The sequence below is a fragment of the Dendropsophus ebraccatus genome, chromosome 6 (assembly GCF_027789765.1).
Source record: "Dendropsophus ebraccatus isolate aDenEbr1 chromosome 6, aDenEbr1.pat, whole genome shotgun sequence".
In the NCBI taxonomy this organism is placed as follows: Eukaryota; Metazoa; Chordata; class Amphibia; order Anura; family Hylidae; genus Dendropsophus; species Dendropsophus ebraccatus.
In genome coordinates, this window is record NC_091459.1 from 98,306,301 (window position 1) to 98,328,557 (window position 22,257).

The 22,257-nt window shown below is 42.1% G+C and overlaps 1 protein-coding gene across 1 annotated transcript in view; it reads right to left on the minus strand.

Annotated features, from left to right (window-relative positions):
* Positions 1-22,257, minus strand: part of PLS1 (plastin 1) — a 64,433-nt gene that overhangs the window by 34,925 nt on the left and 7,251 nt on the right. The window contains exons 2-7 of the mRNA XM_069975411.1: positions 18,772-18,886; positions 11,184-11,347; positions 6,764-6,893; positions 6,480-6,612; positions 1,798-1,879; positions 373-538 (exon numbers count right to left, since the gene is read on the minus strand). Of these exons, the coding sequence (XP_069831512.1) occupies positions 373-538; positions 1,798-1,879; positions 6,480-6,612; positions 6,764-6,893; positions 11,184-11,347; positions 18,772-18,841 (745 nt within the window). The 5' untranslated portion in view covers positions 18,842-18,886. The remainder of the gene's footprint in view (positions 1-372; positions 539-1,797; positions 1,880-6,479; positions 6,613-6,763; positions 6,894-11,183; positions 11,348-18,771; positions 18,887-22,257) is intronic.

The window sequence follows — 22,257 nt, forward strand, 5'->3', positions numbered from 1 at the left end:
TTAGGCTGGCCCTTCCAATGGCTGAGGGGGTGGGGCCTATGCAGTGATGACGTCGCGGATGGGGCGGAGCGATGTGGCCATCCAGATATACCAATCCACAGGTGATAAAAACGACTTTTTAACATAACAAGCACCATGAGGTATAATATAAAATAAGTAATGAAAGCTGTAACATTTACCCCTTATACCTGTGGAGAGCAGTCAAAATGCAAATAGGGGGTGACAGTGTCACTTTAAGTCTCCAGTCCAGTAACCTGTTGCATGATGTTTTTATTTTTTAGAAATCCTGGGAAACTATTTTAGAGCTTCTGAGTTCCAATGCAAATCTGTGAACACATTAAAATGTACAGGGCACAATGTTTTTTTAATTACCCTCATTTTTGGAGATTTCAATGTCAGCAAACAGTCCAGCTTTAATAATCTGCCATAACAGGCCCAGGACCAAGTGTGGCTTTCCTTCTTTTAAATCGTGTGCACCAATGTTCACTACTGTACAACCAATGGCAGAGGCTGAATTCAGAGCCAAGTTAATATTTTCCTAAGGTTTTATAAAAACAAAGATACAACTGCTATAATGAAATGTTATACAAGTGTTAATGCAGTATAATATTTTAACACTTTAAAGGGGGTTTTCTATCTGGAAAGGTTATGCCCTATTCACAGTATCAATAAGATAGGGCATAACTAAGAGATTGCAGGGGGTACAACCGATATGTAGGGGGGCATTGACATCCTAGCTGAAAGGAGCTTAGGACTGCAGATGTGCACCACTGCTCCATTCATTCTTTATGGAGCTGCTGAAGAGAGCTGAATGCAGCATTCGATTGGAATACCCCTTTAAAGCAGCTTGCATTGGCTACCATGCAAAATATATGAACATTTAGCAGTTTATGTCAAAGAGATTTGTTTTGACCAGTTGGGGTCTTGGTATTAAAACGACTCTGTACCCTAAATCTGCCCACCCCAAACCATTTGTAACTTTGGATAGCTGCTTTTAATCCAAGATCTGTCCTGGGGTCCGTTCGGCAGGTGATGCAGTTATTGTCCTAAAAAACAACTTTTAAACTTGCAGCCCTGTATCAAACTGGCGTGGCCTAGAGTGTCTGTGCATTAGGCTGGCACAACCTGTCTGTCCCTCCTCATCATCACCATTAGGAATGCTCCAGGCAGATTTTCTACTATTCATCACCTGTGTGAGCACAGCACATGGGTTGGATTGTTAAGGCACCTGTGCAGTGTTCAGATAAGTGAGGAATAGGAGAATACCTGGCTAGAGCATTCCAAATCATAAAGAGGGTGGGGAGGAGGGACAGAGAGGTTGTGCCAGCCTAATGCACAGATACTCTAGGCCACGCCAGTTCGACACAGGGCTGCAAGTTTAAAAGTTGTTTTTCAGCACAATAACTGCATTACCTGCCGAAGGGACCCCAGGACAGATCATGGATTAAAAGCCACTATCCGAAGGTACAAGATGGCGTGGACAGATTGTGGGTACAGAGTTGCTTTTAGATCTCCACTTATCAAGCCAGGAGAAGCATGTGGCCATTCACTTCACTGCCTGTCTTGCTGTGGTGAAGACATTGTAAGTCTATTGAGTCCATCTCCTGCAGCAAGACAGAGATCTTAGCGATCCGGGGGGTGCAATGCACAGCCGCACACTTCTCCTGGCTCACTGTAGAGCTGGGTGGGGGTCTGACCTAACTTTACCATGACAAATATTTTTGCTAATGGTAGAAACAAGTGAAGATTTCCATGCTAACATACATATGGTGTAAGCAAAACAGATCATGGACTTACTGAAATAGTGAATGGGGTTAGCTTTGTTGTGTTGATAGCTCTGTCATCAATTGTATCCGGCTGGGACAAGTTTACCATTTTGCTAAATGAAAAAAAGAAAAGAATTAAAATACTAAATAATGCCAGAGCCATCTAATGTCCCTTCTTCACAATAGCACTGTAAAGATAATACAGATTAGATAGATGTAGGGTGCCAGAGCCAGATGTAGGGTGTCATGGGAATAGCAATGACTGATGATGCAGGGAAGGAAAAAAATGTGTTGGGAAGAACCAGAAAGGCAGCATTGGACTCAACAAGGATAAAAGAGGCAAGTATAGCATCATTTGCTATTATATTATATTAGCATGCTGTAAATATTTGTGAATAACCCAGACAACCCCCTTAGCCCATAACCCCTCCCACCACTGCTACCAATCAGTAGGAGCAATAACCAGTGTAGTTACATATCCGTTTTACATACACATAGGAACAAAACTATCCCACTGATGGATTTTCACTGTCTGACCCTTTGTTCTTGGAGAAATAAACTGGCTCCTCCCAATGGAAAACATACAGCCGTACCAAAGGTTCATGGAAATCAGAAGGACGGGAGAGATAACTGTCGTCCCAAACAACTGTTATTGAATGTGTATTGTCCCTTCGATAGGAACCCCAAAATACTCTCAAAATACCACAATGAGTACATTTTAAAATTGTTCCTTTCCTAAAGTTAAAGAAAAAGGGAATTTATTTGCAGTCTGTCGACAGATCCAATTTTATGGAACGCAAACTGATGCCAGTATGGATTTATTAGCACCAGTCTTCATCTATACGTCTTTTTTTATATACTTAACTATGCTACAGTCCAACAGCTTTTTACAATGGCACTATACAATGTACAGAACATCTAAAATCTTTTAACACAAACATAATAAAAAAGAAACATTATAAGAAGCAGTCCAATAAAAATAAACTGTTTCCATCCCCATACACAGTACCAAATAATGCAGCACCCTTGCGAGTCATTAAAAATGGATATCCATCTTGTGTTTCCTATTATTGCCACAAAGCAAACAGCAGAAAGGTAAACCATGCGAAAAAATCTTTTTATAAAGGAGATGGCAAATTATTAATTCAAATTTTTTAAGGAACCAAGTGTAACTTTCCATATTCCCATGCAAAGACATTTCATTGTGGTCCTTCTAAAATCTCAGTACATTACACATGTACTGTGAAATGGATAATCAGTACTAAGCCACTTAAAGGGGGTCATTTCAGTGGGGTCCTCTAAACCCCATGCTTTCTCCAAAGTAAACATAGGAATAGATAAAACATATTCAAAGATATCTCACCTTTCAGTTCCTGGACCACTAGAAACATATTAGCTAAACAGAATATTAAAAGAGTCCCATGAATTAAAACAGGTAGACAGGCAGTGGAGGTGCGGGAAAATCAATAAGCATTCCATGATCTGTCCTGCGGTCCGTTCGGGAGGTGATGCAGTTATTGTCCTAAAAAAAAACTTTTAAACTTGTAGCCCTGTGTCAAATTGGTGTGGCCTAGAGTGGGTGTGCCCTAGGCTTGCACTGCCTCTCCGTCCCTCCCCGCCCTCACCATTCACCATTAAGAATGCCCCTGGGCAGGTTTTTTTCTATTCATCACTTGTCTGAACACTGCACAGGTGCCTTAACGATCCAACACATGTGCAGTGTTCTTACAGGTGAAAAGGAGAAATTATTCTAGGGGCATTCCTAATGATGAGAAGGGTGGAGAGGAGGGACGGAGAGGCGGTGAAACCTAGGGCATAGACACTCTAGGCCATGCCAATTTGACACAGGGCTGAAAGTTTAAAAGTTGTTTTTAGGACAATAACTGCATCACCTGCCGAGAAGACCCCAGGACAGATCTTGGATTAAAAGCAGCTATCCAAAGGTACAAGCAGTTTGTGGGGAGCACTGGCACCTATACACACACCACTGCACACCTTGGGTTATTTTTTCCCCCTTCTGTGCATGGAGGTACCGACATCCTGGGTGGGTCAGGTTGCCGTGACAAGAGCCCAAGGACTAATACCTTCAGGGCTACAGAAGGGACATTATTACCATTTTGGGCACTATGGATGAGGAGCTTATACATACGTGGATAGGAGGTGTTATAAAAGTGTGGTTCCTATGGTGAACTATGGCATGTGGGAGCAAGCTCTGTAAAAAGCCCAGGACCCATGGTACAGTTAATCCGCCCCTGGCATCCACATTACCGCCATTCACATCACTGCCTCTCATACCTTTAATGATGCCAGATTCTTCCTGCCATAGCGGAGCCAGCAAACTAGGCTGCAGCCCAGCCATCCCCATAGGCCCATAGGATGGTGGTACGTGTGCCATGGGTAGTACAGTACAAGCTTTCCTTCACCCTGCCCTTTACCTTCCTATCCTATACTTTTCTTGTCATAGCAATTTATGATAACATTTATAGTGCACAGTGCTGGGAGATGCATCAAGGTTGGCCCGCTACTTTGTCCATTTTTTTTTATTCTGTCCCACTGTGTTTTTGAGTTTGACACCCGTGATCTACAGAGCCATGCGATAGCTTGTTTTTTTTCAGGAACAAGTGTACTTTGTAATGGCATCTTTCAATCTACCATGAAATGTATGATGGAACCCCAAAAATATTATTTATGGGGTGAAATTGGGGTGTTCCTTGTCTACGCAATGCACTTTACAGTAAAACTGAGAGGTTATCTTTATTCAATAGATCAGTCTGAATATAACAATATGCATGTTTACATAGCATTTATAAAATTTTACTATTTTTTACGGCAAAACTTTTTAAATTTGAAAATAATTATGAAAAATATAATTAAAATGGTTGTAACTCTTATACCGGTTTTATTTTTACACCTATGGGGCAGTTTGGGGCATATTTTTTTTGTGCCATGATCTCTTGTTTTTATTGATACCATGTTTGTTTAGATTGACCTTTTTTTTTTTTTTTAAACCCAATTTTATTGGCACAAGTCTGCAGGAAAAGAAATCTATACAAGATGAACAGTGATACAAAAGACACCAAGAAGTTCCAAACAATTCGAACTGTTCGCCTTATAATGAGATTGACCATTTTGATAACTTTTTATTAATCTTTTTCTAATTTATAATGTAACAATAAAATCAGCTATTTTGGATTTTTTCCTTTTTACATTTACGCCATTCACAAGAGGACCAGAATTGGGTAGATTGGACAATTGCACATGCTATGATATTAAATATATTTATTTTTACATGTTTTATTTATAAAATGGGAAAGGGGTGATTTAAACTTTAATTGGGGAGGGGCTTTGACATATTTTTAAAAACCTTTTTAAACAATCTTTTTTACAATTTTTAAGTCACCCTAAGGGTCTATTATCTGCAATCTTCTAAGAGTCTCCCTGAGGCAGACTCTATGAGAAGATTAAGGATCAGACAGTATGGAGGTAAATAAAACTCTTCCCGCGGTCAGGGAAAACAATCGGATTCCTGCAGTCATGCTGCAATTGTAAGCCCTTGTGGACAGATTCCGCTATCTTTATGCACCAGACTGCCATTGACTTTATTCAGGTTATTTTGTTTTTTCTTGACTTTGTTACGTCCTGAATGTTAACCCTTATCCCTTTTATAGCACTGTGGAATCAAGAGCACTTTAAAATGAATAATAATAACAACATGGGTGACACTTTTTTTGGTTCAGAGTTTTTTTTGCCCCCAGAAAAGCGGTGTGGCTAGAGGGACATTTACTACTGTGTTTCCCCGAAAATAACCCCCACACCCCCCCACACCGCTCAGTTTTATAAATATGTCCATTATGGTAGGTTCAAAGGGCCATGCCCACAACACTTTCACATTTTGGGTTTTTAGACAACAATGACGGGCAATTCTGGCTTCTGGCCCACCATCAGTAAATAAGGCAAAACAGTAAATCAGCAGAGAAAATGGTAAAAAAAAACTAAATTTTTCGGACAGAGCATTACAACATTAGTAAATCAGCCCCATAGTGTTTCATTCATTTAACCTACCCTATGAAAAAGTAAACTTTCAAGAGAGATGGTAAGAAAATGGTAAGGTGAATTAATATGAAGGTCTAGGTTAGTGGTTAAAGTTGTTAGATTACACATCGATATACCATATACTGTAGACCTCCATCAGCAATGAGACTGCTCTGAATAACATAGACAGCATCACAGGAAGTTCAACCATCGGTATTCAGCCGAGCATAGTCATCAGAGCTTTGAAATACAAACCATGGGATCCAAGGTCAGTTCTTTTATCATATGCAAAACCATGTTCAATTGTTTTCTACCTTCATTTGCTAACTTTTCAGGAATATGGGGTTATAAATAAAATGTGCTCTCAATGCCAAGCTATGTAATGCAGTGTGGAATAACTTAAATAAAGCTGTAAAGGTTTCTTCAACCATACCTAACTATTTCCTAAACCAGTAAGGCTGGGTTTACACTACGTTTTTGCAATCTGTTTTCTAAAAAAAAAAAAAAAAAAATGGATGGAAAAATGGATGCGTTTGTGTGCGTCTATTTTGATCTGTTTTTCCATTGACTTCCATTTAAAAAAACGGATGAGAAAAACTGATTGCAAAAACTTGTGTGATCCCAGCCTAACATGAGTAAAAAGTACAAATGGTGGAGAAAAAGCACAGTACGGTCACTCACCATAGTAGGATCCCATCCCTCAGTGATGTGAATAGGCTGTTGTTAGTAGGGTCCATAGGCAGAAGATGCTTGACGTCCGGGTCATCTTTTAAAGCTTTATTTATCCAGTTAACAAAAGCCACTTTCTCCTCATCTAAAAGAAGCAGCAGTACAGTCATCTACTAGGAGGTCAGCGGCAATGTGTAGCAGCGGCTCATACTATGATTGCCCATCCTCACAGGAGCATGACAAGGTATCACTTTCCAGTGCACACAATAGAGGAGAGAAGAAGCTTGTATTCTTACCTGAATAGGAATGCTGTGTGCCCTGGTTGGATATAGCCGAGGTCCCTCCTATTGCCGTTATGCCCAGACGTTTATTAATTGATCTTCGGAACGTTCGGCTCACATCTTTACTTTTCAGATCTTGGTATAGCTATAAAAGAGACACTCTGCGGTATGAGTACATGGTAGAGTATTGGTATTAATGTTTATAGGTAAAAATTGTTGCACATTCAAAGCATATGTTTTCGTTCCAGTTTTTGCCTCTAAAGAGCCTTTTGCATGGATCGATGACTGGCAACGAGCATAGCTAGTAACGTAATTCGGCCAATAATCAGCTAGTGTGAAAGTGTCATTGATCAGCTGAGGAGAAGGAAAATGCCCGGTCATCGGCTGATTGCATCTTTTAAGCAGCCCTTTAAATCATTGTTTACCGGCCGCATATCTTCCTGTGTAAACAGATGTGTGGCCAAAAGCAATGTACTTAAATGGCTGCACGAACAACGCAGGGATTATTTGTGTGGCCCAGCCCATTGATTAATTATACCATCTTAAGGCACTGCAAGCGTGGGTCTAGCTGATCGGCGCTTGTTTGCAGGCGCTGACAACCAAAGATTTGCAGATGTAAAGTGTAAAGTGTTCTTTCAACTGAATGTTTCAATAGCGAACAAGGGATTAGACGTTGACACATTTGGAATAAACTATGTTATGAGGAAACAATACAACTAAAAATAATAATAATAATAATAATAATAATAATAATAAATAAATGTCCAATCTCCAGCTTACTTTAGTACTATAGTTCTCCTCCTAAAGACGGACTTTTTTTAAAGCCACCCACATTACTGTAAACAGTGCCCGCAACCAGAAGCCAATGGCTCCTTACCTTTAGTAGTGACTGTGCTGGGTAGTGCACTGAAGTGAATGGGAGGAAAGTTGCAGTAACCCAGAATAACAACAATACAATGGATGGAACTAGAGATGAGCGAACCGGGTTCGGGTTCGAGTCCATCCGAACCCAAACGTTCAGCATTTGATTAGTGGTGGCTGCTGAACTTGGATAAAGCTCTAAGGTTGTCTGGAAAACATGGATACAGCCAATGACTATATCCATATTTTCCACATAGCCTTAGGGCTTTATCCAACTATAGAAGCCACCGCTAATCAAATGGCGAAAGTTCAGGTTCGGATCGACTCGAGCATGCTGGAGATTCGCTCATCTCTAGATGGAACTGCTTCCTCTGGCTCTTCTTACTGTATATGTTTACGGCTGGATGAAACAGCTACTTATGTGCCAACCATGCTACACAGGAGAGGGTGACTCCCAAGGTCTCATAACAAATATTCACTCGACTCTATGATCTTTTAAAAAAAAACAAAAAAACAGCAGATGACTAATGTTAGGACAGCGTGATAATATACCTACATAAGATGTAATCATGTGCTAGAAACAGAACAATGTAAAAGGTGAAGAATGAAATAGAAGATAGCTAAAAAAAATATCTCCACCTATTTATCAAAATATTGTGGTCACATCAAGTGAAAAAATACTAGCATGTGCAAGTTAGGCTGCGTTCACATCTGCGTTTGACCATCCGGCACCATTCCGTCTACCTTTTCCGTTTTGGAGTAAGCAAAACGGAAACTGTGGGATCCGTTAAAATCCCCATAGATTCCCATGCTATTTTAGTGTGCTCCGTTTGCCCTAATTGTGCTCCGTTTGCATGCAATCCATTCAAGATCCGTTTTTTTGAACGGAAGAAAAAATAGTGTTTGCAGTATTTTTCTTTCCACTTAAAAAAAACGGATCACGAACAGAAAGTGCACTTCCGTTTTTTTTTTTTACATTGTAGTCAATGAGGACGGATCTAAAACGGAAGGTATTTCCGTTCACATCCTTTTTTTTTTCATCCGTTTTTGCACTGAGCATGCGCAGAAGCAGCAAGAAACCAAAGCAGAAAAATAAACGGATAGAAAAATGCATCCTGAATGATGCAAACTTATGCAAACTGATGTACAAAAAAGATTAAAAAAAGATGAACATTTTGCAATCAGTTTGCATCAGTCTGCTCAATTAATATAGACGGATCCGTTAGAAACAAAGAAAAACGCTAGTGTGGCTGAGCCCTTACATCCAAAAGATGCTGTTCCATGCGCTATTATGTACTTTGTTGTGGTCTATAGGGACATACATCTTACTTTTTATAAATTTTATATATATATGTTTAGCTTATAAAAATCTTGTACAATATATAAATTTTTATCTAAAAACAAATTAATTTCCCTCACACTAAAGTACAAAATATTGCAAAAAATATTGAGTGTTGAAGGAAGTGGCGTATTCTTTCTAGTCTGACACAGTGCTCTCTGCTGACATCTCTGTCCCTGTCAGGAACTGTCCAGAGCAGGAGAGGTTTTCTATGGGAATTTGCTGCTTCTCTGTACAGTTCCTGACATGAACAAAGGTGGCAGCAGATAGCACTCAAACTGGAAAGACTACACCACTTCCTGCAGTACATACAACAGCTGATAAGTATGGGAAGACTTTTTTATAGAAGTAATTTACAGACCTCTGGCACAAAGAATTTCTTTTGCGCTGGAGTACACCTTTAAGAATAGAGTTGAGCTCAGTAACAAGCCCCACTGAAACCAATGGCAGACTTGAGTATTTTACCAGGTGCGCGCTACTCAACAGCTTGGTAGGCTTGGTAGGGAATTTAACTCAGGACAAACAATTGTTCGAGTAAAATTTCATTTTTTTGTGCTGATTTTTTTTGTTCTGTGCCTGCTCCCAGTGCTCCGAGCTGGGCTGGTGCTCAAGCAGAAAATGACGGTAAGCACCTGAACCCTGTAGTGTTTTGAACCAAGCAGGTTTGGAAAAAAATTTCTTTTAGTACATGTGATAGTACACTTGCTCAAAGAACTATACAGAGTCGGCAAAGGAAAGTGGATATAGTTAGACTGACAGATAAGGGCAAAGAAGAGGGGCAAAATAAATTAAAAAGATGAAAGAAATACCAGGTAGACATTTATGTATGATGAAAAATGAGTGGTTGACTTAAAGTGACACTGTCATCCCCCTTTATGCATTATGACTTTTCTACACAGATGTAAAGGGTAAATTTAGCAGTTTTCATACCTTGTTTTATATCATACATCATGGTGCTTGTTCCAGTAAAAAGTGATCTTTTATCAACTGCAGATTGTGGTAAGTGGGCGGGGCTTTACGGCATTGGGCCCACTTAGCCCCGCCCACAGCACCACTGCTGGCCTCGCCCTTCCATGATGCCATCGGCACATAGGCCCAACCCCCTCAATGCCCATTGGTATGGGCTGACCTAGACGGGGTGGGGCCTAGACCTTTAAACCAGCCTGCTCCAATGGTCAATGAGGGGCGGGGCATATGTGCCTATGATGTCATGGAGGGGCGGTGATGCTGTGGGTGGGGCTAAGTGACCCTAATGCTGCAAAGCCCCACCCACTTAGCACAATCTGCAGTTGATAAAAGATCACTTTTTACTTGAACAAGCACCATGACGTATGGTATAAGGTATGGAAACTGCTAAATTTACCCTTTACACCTGTGTAGAGAAGTCAGAATGCAAAAAGGGGGTGACAGTGTCACTTCAAAGCAATTCTTCACAATATTTGTCATTGGTTCCACCCCGCTGCCATAACCTTCAGTAGGAAAAAAAGCTCTGTAGTACTGCAAAAGTAAATGTTGTGTAGGCTGGGTACACACTACGATTGTTCCTTCCAAGGCCGTATACCTCAGCATCCCATTTTGATGTATACTTGTTCTGATTCTAAAACATGGCTGCACTCTAGGGTCTGAGTGCAAACACACATACACTTTGAAATGACCTGAACATAGACATTAGCCAAGTATGTCTGGACTATTAAAGTGACTCTGTAGTACCAGCCGTTAGATGAGAGTAAATCCTTACCCTCCTCGTCATTAGTAATGCCCCAAGGACTTCTATTTATTGCTCATCTAAACAGTGCACTGGTGTAGCTATAGTACGTGCACACTGTTTAGACAAGTAATGAATATAAACCCTGCCTGGTGGTGTTCCTAATGATGAGGAGGGTGGGGAGGAAAAAAGGAGAGGGGTCGCAGAGAGGCAACCTGGGGCACATACATTCTAGGCCACCTCAGTATGATACAGTGCTACAAATATGAAAGATAATTTTTAGCTTTAACAAGGCACCAGGCGTATTTTAAAAGACACGACCGGTAAGTATTTACTCTCATCAAACAGACGGTACTTGCGGTTTGGTGGGCTGGGTTGGTAGATACAGAGTAGCTTTAAAGTCAATGGGGCCTGTGGTGGTGCCTGCTGTGGCAGGATGCTCACATATGCATGCTTCAGGAGGCATAATCATGGTGTGAATACACTCTAAGAAAACAGTAGTTCAATAGTTATTTCCTTTGCTTACTCACCAAAACAAACTCCTCAAAATCTATCCTTCCATCTTTATTACGGTCAGCTGCTGTAAATAGCTTCTCCACAATCTCTCGCACGCGGTAGCCGGGTTGTGGGAGGTTGGCTTCTTTAAACAAATCTTGGAGTTCATAGTCATTGATATATCCGCTGCTGTCCACATCTGTGTTAAGAAAATTGTTACAGTAGTGGTAATGCCAGTAAATGCAAAAGTTCTTACTGACTTCTGAAATGTGTGCCATGTTCAGCAAGGGGGCAGGGCTAAGCACAGAGGAGGTGGAGGTATTGATCTAAGGGTACATGGTGCTCTTCATAAATGTAGTGTGACAGTACATGGGTGCAGAATACTTAAAGGGGTAGTTCACCCAAATTTTTTTTCTTTCAAATCAACTGCTGCCATGAAGTGCCAGAGATTTGTAATTTACTTCTATTAAAAAATCTCAAGCCTTCCAGTACTTATCATCTGCTGTATGCCCAACAGGAAGTTGTATTATTTCTAGTCTGGAGAGCAGGAGAGGTTTTCTATGGGGATTTGCTACTGCTCTGGACAGTTCCTGACATGGACAAAGGAGGCAACAGAGAGCACTTTGTCAGACAGGAAAGAAAACACCACTTCCTGCTGGACACACAGCAGCTGATAAGTACTGGAAGACTTAAGATTTTTTAATAGAAGTGAATTACAAATCTCTGGCACTTCATGGCACCAGTTGATTTGAAAGAAAAAATTTTTGGGTGGACTACCCCTTTAAAGGGATACTCTGGCAGTCTCAGTCAGTGATTGGCTAAGCAGGCTGTCACTGCCAAGATGAGTGAAATGTCAATCTTGATAAATTCCCCCATTGCCTTTTAAGAGAATCTGTCACCAAGACAATGCTATCTCTAAACTGCCCACAGCAACCAATCACAGTTCAGTTTTCAGCTCTGGAGGAGCTGTGATTGGTTGCTGTGGGCAGTTTACACCAGGTGTATATTTACACCCTTTCATAAATCTCCCCCAATATGTTATAGAGCAGGAAGTACTGAGCCGAATGAGATATAAATTTTCTGTTTTCCCGAAAATAAGACAGTGTCTTATATTAATTTTTGCTCCCAAAGATGCACTATGGCTTATTTTTAGGGGATGTTTTTTTTACTACTTTCCATCAGTTCCGTCTCTCCCCTCACTGTCCCATCAGTCCCGTCTCTCCCCTCACTGTCCCATCAGCCCTGTCTATCCCCTCACTGTCCCATCAGTCCTATGATCCCTCACCGTCACATCAGTCCTGTCTCTCCCCTCACTGTCCCATCAGTCCCGTCTCTCCCCTCACTGTCCCATCAGTCCTGACTCTCCCCTCACTGTCCAATCAGTCCCATCTCTCCCCTCACCGTCCCATCAGTCCTGTCTATCCCCTCACTGTCCCATCAGTCCTGTCTATACCCTCACTGTCCCATCAGTCCCATCTCTCCCCTCACTGTCCAATCAGTCCTGTCCCTCCCCTCACTGTCCCATCAGTCCTGACTCTCCCCTCACTGTCCCATCAGTCCTGACTCTCCCTTTACTTTCAGTCTCGATTTCTGCAGTGAAGGACCACAAGGGGCTGGTGGAGGGTGGCAGAGGATAGCAGCACGGTGGTGGCGGGGGTCTCATTTTCAGGGGGTGCCTTATTTTCAGGGGGGGGGGATGCCTTATTTTAAACTATCATGTAAATCCTCTACTATGCCTTATTTTCGAAGGATGTCTTATTTTCGGGGAAACATATTTTTTATATTTGATGAAAAAGATTTAGTATAACTTGTTGATTTAAATCCCTGCTCATTCTTTGTTAAGGAGTTCAGTGGACGGTGTCACTCAATGCTAAGATTAAAAAATATAACACCAGTGTGAACAGAGAGCTAGCTCTGCGCATGTGATCAGGAAAGGATTTCAGCAATCTTTAACTTTGCATGCAGCAGTGAATGTATTATTTTTGGCTTTTCATTTACTACAGATGTTGGGAAAGTCCTTATTTATATTGCTTGTCTTTTACAGCACAGTATCTGCTCAAAGTACAATGTGCCGAGGAATTTTCTTCCATAAAAGGAAATGTTTCTTTACACATCAAACATTTTCTTGTGTCTTCAAACATAAAAAATTATTTGTTATATGATGAATATAACATGAATAGGAATAACGCAATATTAGTACAGACGATTTCAAGAAACTTTGTCATTGGGTTTATTAGCCGAAAAATGCATTTTTATTATAAAAAAGCAGTTTGAAGCTCTCCCCCCCGTCTTCATTGTTCTTTATGAAGAGGGGAGGGGTGGAGGGAAATGAGGCACCAAAACAGGACAACAAAGAGTTAATTTACAGCTACATCACCAGGCTCTCTCCTCTGTTGTCAGCGCTGACCTCTCTGACCTCTGAATACCAGCTTAACATAGCTCCCTTCTGTGTAATCCGTTGTTCTCTGCTTTCTGCTGGTGAAGTAAAACAGTCAAGATTTCCTGATTTTGAGCAGTGGATGACAGAAAGGAGAGGAGGGGGGGACCTGGGGAAAGTCTTTTTAAATGCAGATGGTTGCATATTTGCCTAATAAACCAAATTAAAAAAGTTTCTTAAAATTAACTATTGATTTCTGGGGCCGCCTCCCCACGTTCAGAGTGGGGCAGCGCGGCCGCGCTCTGAACTGCTGTGGTCCCGGGTGCCATTCGTAGCCCGGGACCGCGGGTATTAGCGGGATTACCGAATGCAGCCGTTCCCTTGTGTCTAGTGGGGAGGATCGCTTGGGGGCTTCTAGTATAAGTGTAAAAGTAAAAGTAAAAGTGTTATTATTAATAAAAAGCCCCCTCCCCTAATAAAAGTCAGAATCACCCCCCTTTTCCCATGTTATAAATAAAAATAAACAAATAAATAAATAAACAAACATGTTTGGTATTGCCGTGTGCGTAATCGTCCGATTTATTAATTTATCCCATTCCTGATCTCGCACGGTAAAAGGCGTAAGCGCAAAAAAATCCCAAAGTGTAAAAATAAGCATTTTTGGTCGCATCAAATCCAGAAAAATTGTAATAAAAAGCAATCAAAAAGTCGAGCGATTTTAAGAAACATATTTATGTTAACAATGGTTTGAATTTTTTACAGGCCATCAGATACAATATAAGTTATACATGTTATATATTGTTGTAATCATAACGACTTGAGGAATATATATAACAAGTCAGTTTTATCCCAGGGCAAACGGCGTAAAAATGATAACCCCCAAATAAAAGAAATGTGTTTTTTTTTTTCAATTTTGCAGTGTATTTTATGAAAAAATTCTTCCTGTCATTGCAAAGTACAATTAGTGGCGCAAAAAATAAGGGCTCATGTGGGTATCTAGGTGGAAAAATGCAAGTGCTATGGCCTTTTAAGCACAAGGAGGGAAAAACGAAAACGCAAAAATTTAAATTGGCCGGGTCCTCTAAGGGTTAAAGTGTCCCTGTCGTTAAAACTTTCAAAATCTAAATCAACAGTAGATGTGATATAAAGCAAGTTTGCAATATACATATATTTTTTATTTTAGTTATCATGGAGAACATGGCACTTCCTGTTTTCTGACTCTTTTTATTTTCTCAAAAAAAACAGGAAACCGTAAGAAAACAGGATGTCCTGTGTATCTCAGGCCATCTGAGCGCTCTAAGAGAAGCCAGTCATGTAATTGATGGACACATAGAGCCGTGACTCTCTGTACTGGCCGGAATTCCTGTGTTTAGTCTGTTTTTTACAACCAGCACAAGTCATAAAATCTGCCTTCCGGAGACTGGACCTGGATTTCTGGTAAGTACAGCTTTGTTTTACAGCATGGTAACAAAAAAAAAATATATTGAATGTATATTGCAAACTTGCTTCGTATCACATCTACTGTTGATTTAGATTTTGAAAGTTATAATGACAGGTACACTTTAACAACAGGAAATAGCCCAAATCTAGTATATATCCTGCACATTAACAAATGAGGGACTACAGCCCCTCACTGGTCACAAAACACACAAGGCAATAAAGACAACCAGACCAAAAATAGCATTTATACATTCAAAGAGAGGGCACATTTACAAAACCGTATCACACCGACACTGGCACACATGTGCAACAACTGAAACTGCCTGACACCAGATGCTTAGGGTGCCTTTATACAGAGGGATTTATCTGACAGATTTGTGAAGCCAAAGCCAGGGATGGATTTGAAAAGAGGAGAAATCTTAAAGAGGACCTGTCACCCCCCCATGCCAGGGTGACAGGCTCCAGACCCCCTGTTAGATCGCCCTATACTCACGTGATCCCGCCAGGTCCCGCTTCCTGAGCTGGTCGGGTCACGGAGATATCAGCGCCCGAAGCCCGGCGCGCGCGCTGAGAGATGAGTCCGATGCCCATAGAGAATGACGGAGCATCGGACTCCCCATTCATTCTCTATGGGCATCTGACTCTGCTGTCAGCGCGCTCGCCGGGCTTCGGGAGCTGATATCTCCGTGACCCGACCGGATCAGGAAGCGGGATCCGGCGGGATCACGTGAGCATAGGGGGTCGGGAGCCTGTCACCCCGGCACGGGGGGTGACAGGTGTCCTTTAACCTTTTCTTTACGACCTGTTCCCTGTTTATAGTCTGTTCCTGGCTTTGGCTTCAAAAATGTGTCAGATAAACCTCTCTGTGTAAACGCACCATATGGCAACATTCACCCTTGGTAAAACCTGAGCAATTGATACCTGTTATGTAGTAGTGTGCATTTGCTAAGGACTAAGGAATGAGGCTGAAATGCATCAACTAAATAGTTTTCAATTGAGATAAACAAATGTTGCCCACATGAGTTTTGTGCATCCTCTGTGCACTCACACAATTACACACCTGTAAATTACATAAGCTTGTCTTTAAATATCTAAATAATAGAGTTCAGGGTTGAGGCGCTCTACACAGTGTTTATTATGTGTTGTATATATCCACCTTGGATATGGGTCCTGCCTTTATTTGGACACAAGCTTACTAGGAGGTTGCACCTACAACACTGATGTAATGTCAACAGCTATCAGCATCCACCCAGCAACCTCTGGGATATGCGGTGCTTATTACTGCAGCAGTACTGTAGCCCTCACTAGTATTACTAGGAGATAGTTCTGAGGTTTAAAATGCATTCACTAGGTTTCCACAGGACATTTATTTAATTAACAAAGAAATTATCGTCCTAAGATCCTATACATTTGCCATTACCATCAATATGACATCTTATTGCACCTCTTTAGGCTTTCCAGCATAGGCATTTAAAATCTGCTTGGTTGTTTCTGAGCCCCAAACTGCAGACTGACACCATACAACAGGGGTCCTCAACTGGCGGACCGCGGAGACCAGCCAACCGGACCCCTGCTGCAGCTCGGTATACCTGTATACTGAGCTCCCCTCTGCACAGTAACTATGAGAACTCGTAAGGAGCACTCGTAGTTACTGTGCAGGAGCAGCACTGACAGAGACGGAGCCATTGGCTCCCTCCCTGTCAGTCACTCTTGTGGCTGCATCGGTCACAAGAGGCGCTCTGTGTCTCTGGTGCCAACGCTCGAGTGACATCACTGGAGAGCCGGCGCCAGGACAAGAGGGAAAGAGAAGAGGACACGCCTGGACCCAGGTGAGTATAAGTGGTTTATTTTTTATGTTATATACTATATGGGAAGGGAAGCACAGGGGGGGCTATATAACTGGGGGAGCACACAGCAGGGGTGCTATATACTACTGGGGAAGCACAGGGGGACTATATACTACTGGGGAGCACAAAGCGGGGGTCTATATACTACTGGAGCGCACAGGGGGGCTATATGGGAGGGGAAGCACACAGGGGGTCTATATACTACTAAAAAAGAGCACAGGGGGACTAAATACTACTGGGGGAGCGCACAGGGGGACTATATACTACTGCGGGAGCGCACAGGGGGACTATATACTACTGGGGGAGTGCACAGGGGAACTATTTACTACTGGAGAAGTGCAAAGGGGGGCTATATGCTACTGGGAGTGCGCATAGGAGGGCTACATACTACTGGAGGAGCGCACAGGGGACTATATATACACTACTGAGGAGCGCACAGGAATCTATATACTACTGGGGGAACGCACAGGGGTCTATATACTACTGGGGGAGCAACAGGGGGGCTATATACTACTGGGGGAGCGCAACACGTTTACTAATGATGTTTAGTTCGGACCTTCACCTGACAATAGACCCCAGTAAGTGGGCCTTCACTAAAAGTTTTTGAGTACCCCTGCCTGCACCTTGGGACTGATGGAGATAGCCGAGAACAGTTGTCAGTCCATTGACAATAAACAGAGTAGCCAACTACCATTTACACAGGGCACTTGGGGACAGCAGTTCTTTGGATTGGTGTGCTTCTGGTATGATCTTGCGACTGAGCAGTTCTCTTCCCAGATTCCTGCAATCTCAGTCTTGCTGCATGAAGCTTAAAGGGGTAGTCCACCCAAAAATTTTTTCTTTCAAATCAACTGGTGCCATAAAGTGCCAGAGATTTGTAATTCACTTCTATTAAAAAATCTTAAGTCTTCCAGTACTTATTAGCTGCTGTATGTCCAGCAGGAAGTAGTGTTTTCTTTCCTGTCTGACCCAGTGCTCTCTGTTGCCTCCTCTGTCCATGTCAGGAACTGTCCAAAGCAGGAGCAAATCCCCATAGAAAACCCCTCCTGCTCTCCAGACTGGAAATAATACAACTTCCTGTTGGGCATACAGCAGCTGATAAGTACTGGAAGGCTTGAGATTTTTTTAATTGAAGTAAATTACAAATCTCTGTCTTTTCATGGCAGCAGTTGATTTGAAAACATTTTTTTTGGGGTGGACTACCCCTTTAAAGGGGTTGTCCAGCAAAAATCTTTTTCTTTCAAATCAACTGTTTTCAGAAAGTTATAGACTTGGAATATACTTCTAAAATCTCAATTTAAAAATCTCAAGTCTTCCCATACTTAACAGCTGCTGTATGTCTTGTAGAAAACTTTGTTTTCTTTTCAGTTTTTTGCTGGATAACCCCTTTAACAGACTCAGGCTACAGTCACACATAGTATTTCCTACAGTCTTTTTTCAACCAAAACCAGGAGTGGACTGAAAACACAGAAATTGTTCAGCTCTTTCCAATATAATTTTGCCCTCTTAAGTTCCACTCCCTACTGTGGCAGCCGTTAAGAAATTTGTTGAACATTCATTTACAGTACTAATACCATCCCCAGGTGCCAGCAAAGCGTATCCTACACTCTGTCCATGCAACTGAGACTTCTAAAGAAAGTCTATGGACCTGTCTCCTATCATGTGCACAGAGTGGGGAGAAGAAGCACTCGGCCACATACTTCTCCTCACTAGTTCTGGCAATTGGTGGAGGACTGGGGACCCAGACGCTTACTGGTTCAATTTCCCCAAATATAGTTTCTTTTGATTTGTTTAGAATTTTTACAATTTATGTCTTCGCACATTTAAATTTACAACAAAAAAAGCCTTGACCTAGTCTAACATACATAAAAACACACACAATGTCAATGTGATCATTCAATAGAAACTTCATGGGCTACCTGCATTTCTATGTCATCCACAAAGTCACGGTGCACTTACCGACTTTATCGAAAGCTTCCTTGAGGTCTTCGAGCTCCTCTCTGGATATGGTGATTGTATTGTTAGCCATTCTTATGACAGTCAGGTGGAGATCTCAAGATGTTATTCTTGGGACCTAACAATAAAGAAGGGAGGTATGTGACATCTTCACTCCTTCATGTTACTAGTTTCTAGTGACTATAGATACGGCACAATGACTATGGATGGACCAGCTATGCTAAGAATGCTAAACAATGACTGGACAAGCAGGTAATATGCTAACACCCTACTACTGTTAATACTATCACATAAATGCACCAATAACCTAGGGTACAAAGCTTATTACATAGAAGCTTGTAAAAACTACTGCTCATAACATTCACAGACACATACTGTACACATACATATGGAAATGCTTCAAATGGTTCCCAGAACTGGAGACAAGTGACATAAACTAGCATCGGTATGGCGGTAGACATTGTTCTGGATCAGCACATTCCACTGAAGAAAACTACAGACAAGTGCACAGTAGATGAAGATCAAGCAGTTTTATGTTATAGGTCTTATTACATGAACACCGAATATCCCTTGTGTAATAGATCAGGTGACAAAGGAGCAAACGCTGCACCTCTCCCAGTGTAGACAGGTGATGTGGGCCTGACCATGTGATGTAAGTGAAGGGCTGCAGCAATCATTCATGTAGCCTTGTCTGCAGGGCCGTATTACCAGCTGCTGCTGCCCTAGGCACTAAACCTGAAGACACCCCATCTTCAAACACCGCCATACCAGACCTGACCAATACCACCATTCTGTGACTGGATAACACCGCCATACCAGACCTGACCAATACCACCATACTGTGACTGGATAACACCGCCACACCAGACCTGACCAATACCGCCATACTGTGACTGGATAACACAGTCATAACAGACCTGACCAATACCGCCATACTGTGACTGGATAACAGTCATACCAGACCTGACCAATACCACCATACTGTGACTGGATAACACCGCCATACCAGACCAGACCAATACCACCATACTGTGACTGGATAACACCGCCATACCAGACCAGACCAATACCACCATACTGTGACTGGGTAACACAGACATACCAGACCTGACCAATACCGCCATACTGTGACTGGATAACACTGCCATACCAGACCTGACCAATACAACCATACTGTGACTGGATAACACTGCCACACCAGACCTGACCAATACCACCATACTGTGACTGGATAACTCCGCCATACTAGACCTGACCAATACCGCCATACCACTATACCCCCCCTCCCCTCGAAAAGACATCAGATTTACTGGCAAGTCTGAATGGGAGGTGGGAGACTAAAAAATTTTTAGGGTGCTAACACACACGACCGATGTGCAGCAGATCTGCAGCAGATTTGATGGTGCAGATTTGATGCTGTTTTCAGTTTTTTACATCAAATCTGCTGCGTATCTGCTATGTTACCGCAGCAGAGAATTCACTGAAATACGGTGTGTGTGAAGCTACCCTTAAAAAAAGTTGTTTTCTTCCCCCTGCTCCCTGGTGCTGTCCCCCTGCAAGGTGCTGCCCTAGGCACCGGACCACGGGTGCCAAGTGGTAAATACGGCCCTGTTCGTCTGCATGATAATGTATTGAGCACTGGTCTGCTCATATAAAAGGACCCAATGCATATCTTTATGGCTATTGGGTTAGACTGATTTTTTATTGCTTTTTGCAGTGTTGGTAGGCAGTATATGTTTAGGACTACCTGATGTATACCCCCGACAAATAACTGTTACGGATGTCACTTATGGTGCGTTTACACAGAGAGATTTATCGAACAGATTTTTTAAGCCAAAGCCAGCAATGGATTTGAAAAGAGGAGAAATCTCAGTTTTTTTCCTTTATGACCTGTTCTCTGTTTATAGCCGGTTCCTGGCTTTGGCTTCAAAGATCTGTCAGATAAATCTCTCTGTGTAAACGCACCATAAGAGGCATTCATCATATATAGGGTCTAATATAAGGTAAAAACTAACCTACCTAGATAAAGAAATAAATAAAAATTTGACTATAAATAATACTTTTTATTTTGTACTGGATCCAGCGAATTCATCCTATTCCATCTATTAAAGGGAACCTGTCACCCCCCGTGCTGGGGTGACAGGCTCCCGACCCCCGTTAGAGCCCCCTATACTCACCTAATCCCGCCGGGTCCCGCTTCTGGAGGTGGTCGGGTGATGAAGATCTCAGCCGCTGCAGCCCGGCGCGCGCGCTGAGAGGTGAGTCCAACACCCATAGAGAATGACAGGAGAGTCCAGCGCTCCACATTCTCTATGGGTGTTGGACTCATCTCTCAGCGCGCGCGCCGGGCTGCAGTGGCTGAGATCTCCGTCACCCGACCACCTCCAGAAGCGGGACCCCGCGAGATTAGGTAAGTATAGGGGGCTCTAACGGGGGTCGGGAGCCTGTCACCCTGGCACGGGGGTGACAGGTTCCCTTTAAGGTCAAAATATACATTGGGTATTTGAAGAAATTAATACATTTAATTCATAAGCTGGGGCTTATTCTGACACATGGGATAAAGAAGCACTGCAAAACAAAGTGTGATGTGAGCCTGACAAAAATAAATGTGGTGTTTTACATCCCAATCCCATAGCCATCAAAAATATAAAAATTTGTCAAAATCTACACATCCACATGCTACTGCAGTAAAGCGGATTGTATGGGTTTAAAGAAACATTGCTGCTTTCTTGTATAAACAGCTCCATAGCCGTGCATAGGCCATGCCTGGTATCCTAGCAGTGGAAGTATAAGCCCTGATCCACACATCAGTTTTCAGACCTCAGAAATGTGGATTAGTGATGTCCTGGAGAAACCAACTATATGGCAGCCCGATGAATCAGTTTTGCATCAGAAGGTAATAAAAGGCCACTGGTACATTTTCCCAGCAGAAAATCCACAGCTACAGATTAAATTCACATTTAGCAGATTTTAAATCTGCACCAAAGGTCACTTTCCACAAAGGTTTTTTGGGCAGATTTGTTCTCTGTTACCACTTTGCAGTCATTGGAGCGGTCTGGCGATTGCTTTGGCTTCACTTCCTGGCAACCCTGGCCAAACAAACTGCTGAAAATGCTGGAAAATGGTCCAGCCTGGCATTCCTCCTGAAAAATGGCGTATTACAATCAGGTAACCAATGGCCATCCATGTAACATACGACCAGCTCAGGTCTACCTAAATGTCTCTGTTCTTGCTCACAGTATGTGCTCAAGTGGTGTTCCTAGGTCCTAATAGGGCATATGGATAGGGGTTGGCTTCATTATAAATCTAGGCCAAATTCTAAATGTAGGCCAAACAACCTACAGTATGTTTATAGAAGTATTCCCTTTACTAGAAGATATGAACACTTCATTAATGGGGTATTCAACTGCTGGGGCTCACGCTGATCTGGAATATCAAATTGACATCTCTTCTGTTGTGTGGAATCTCCTTTACTGTTTTTCTTGCATC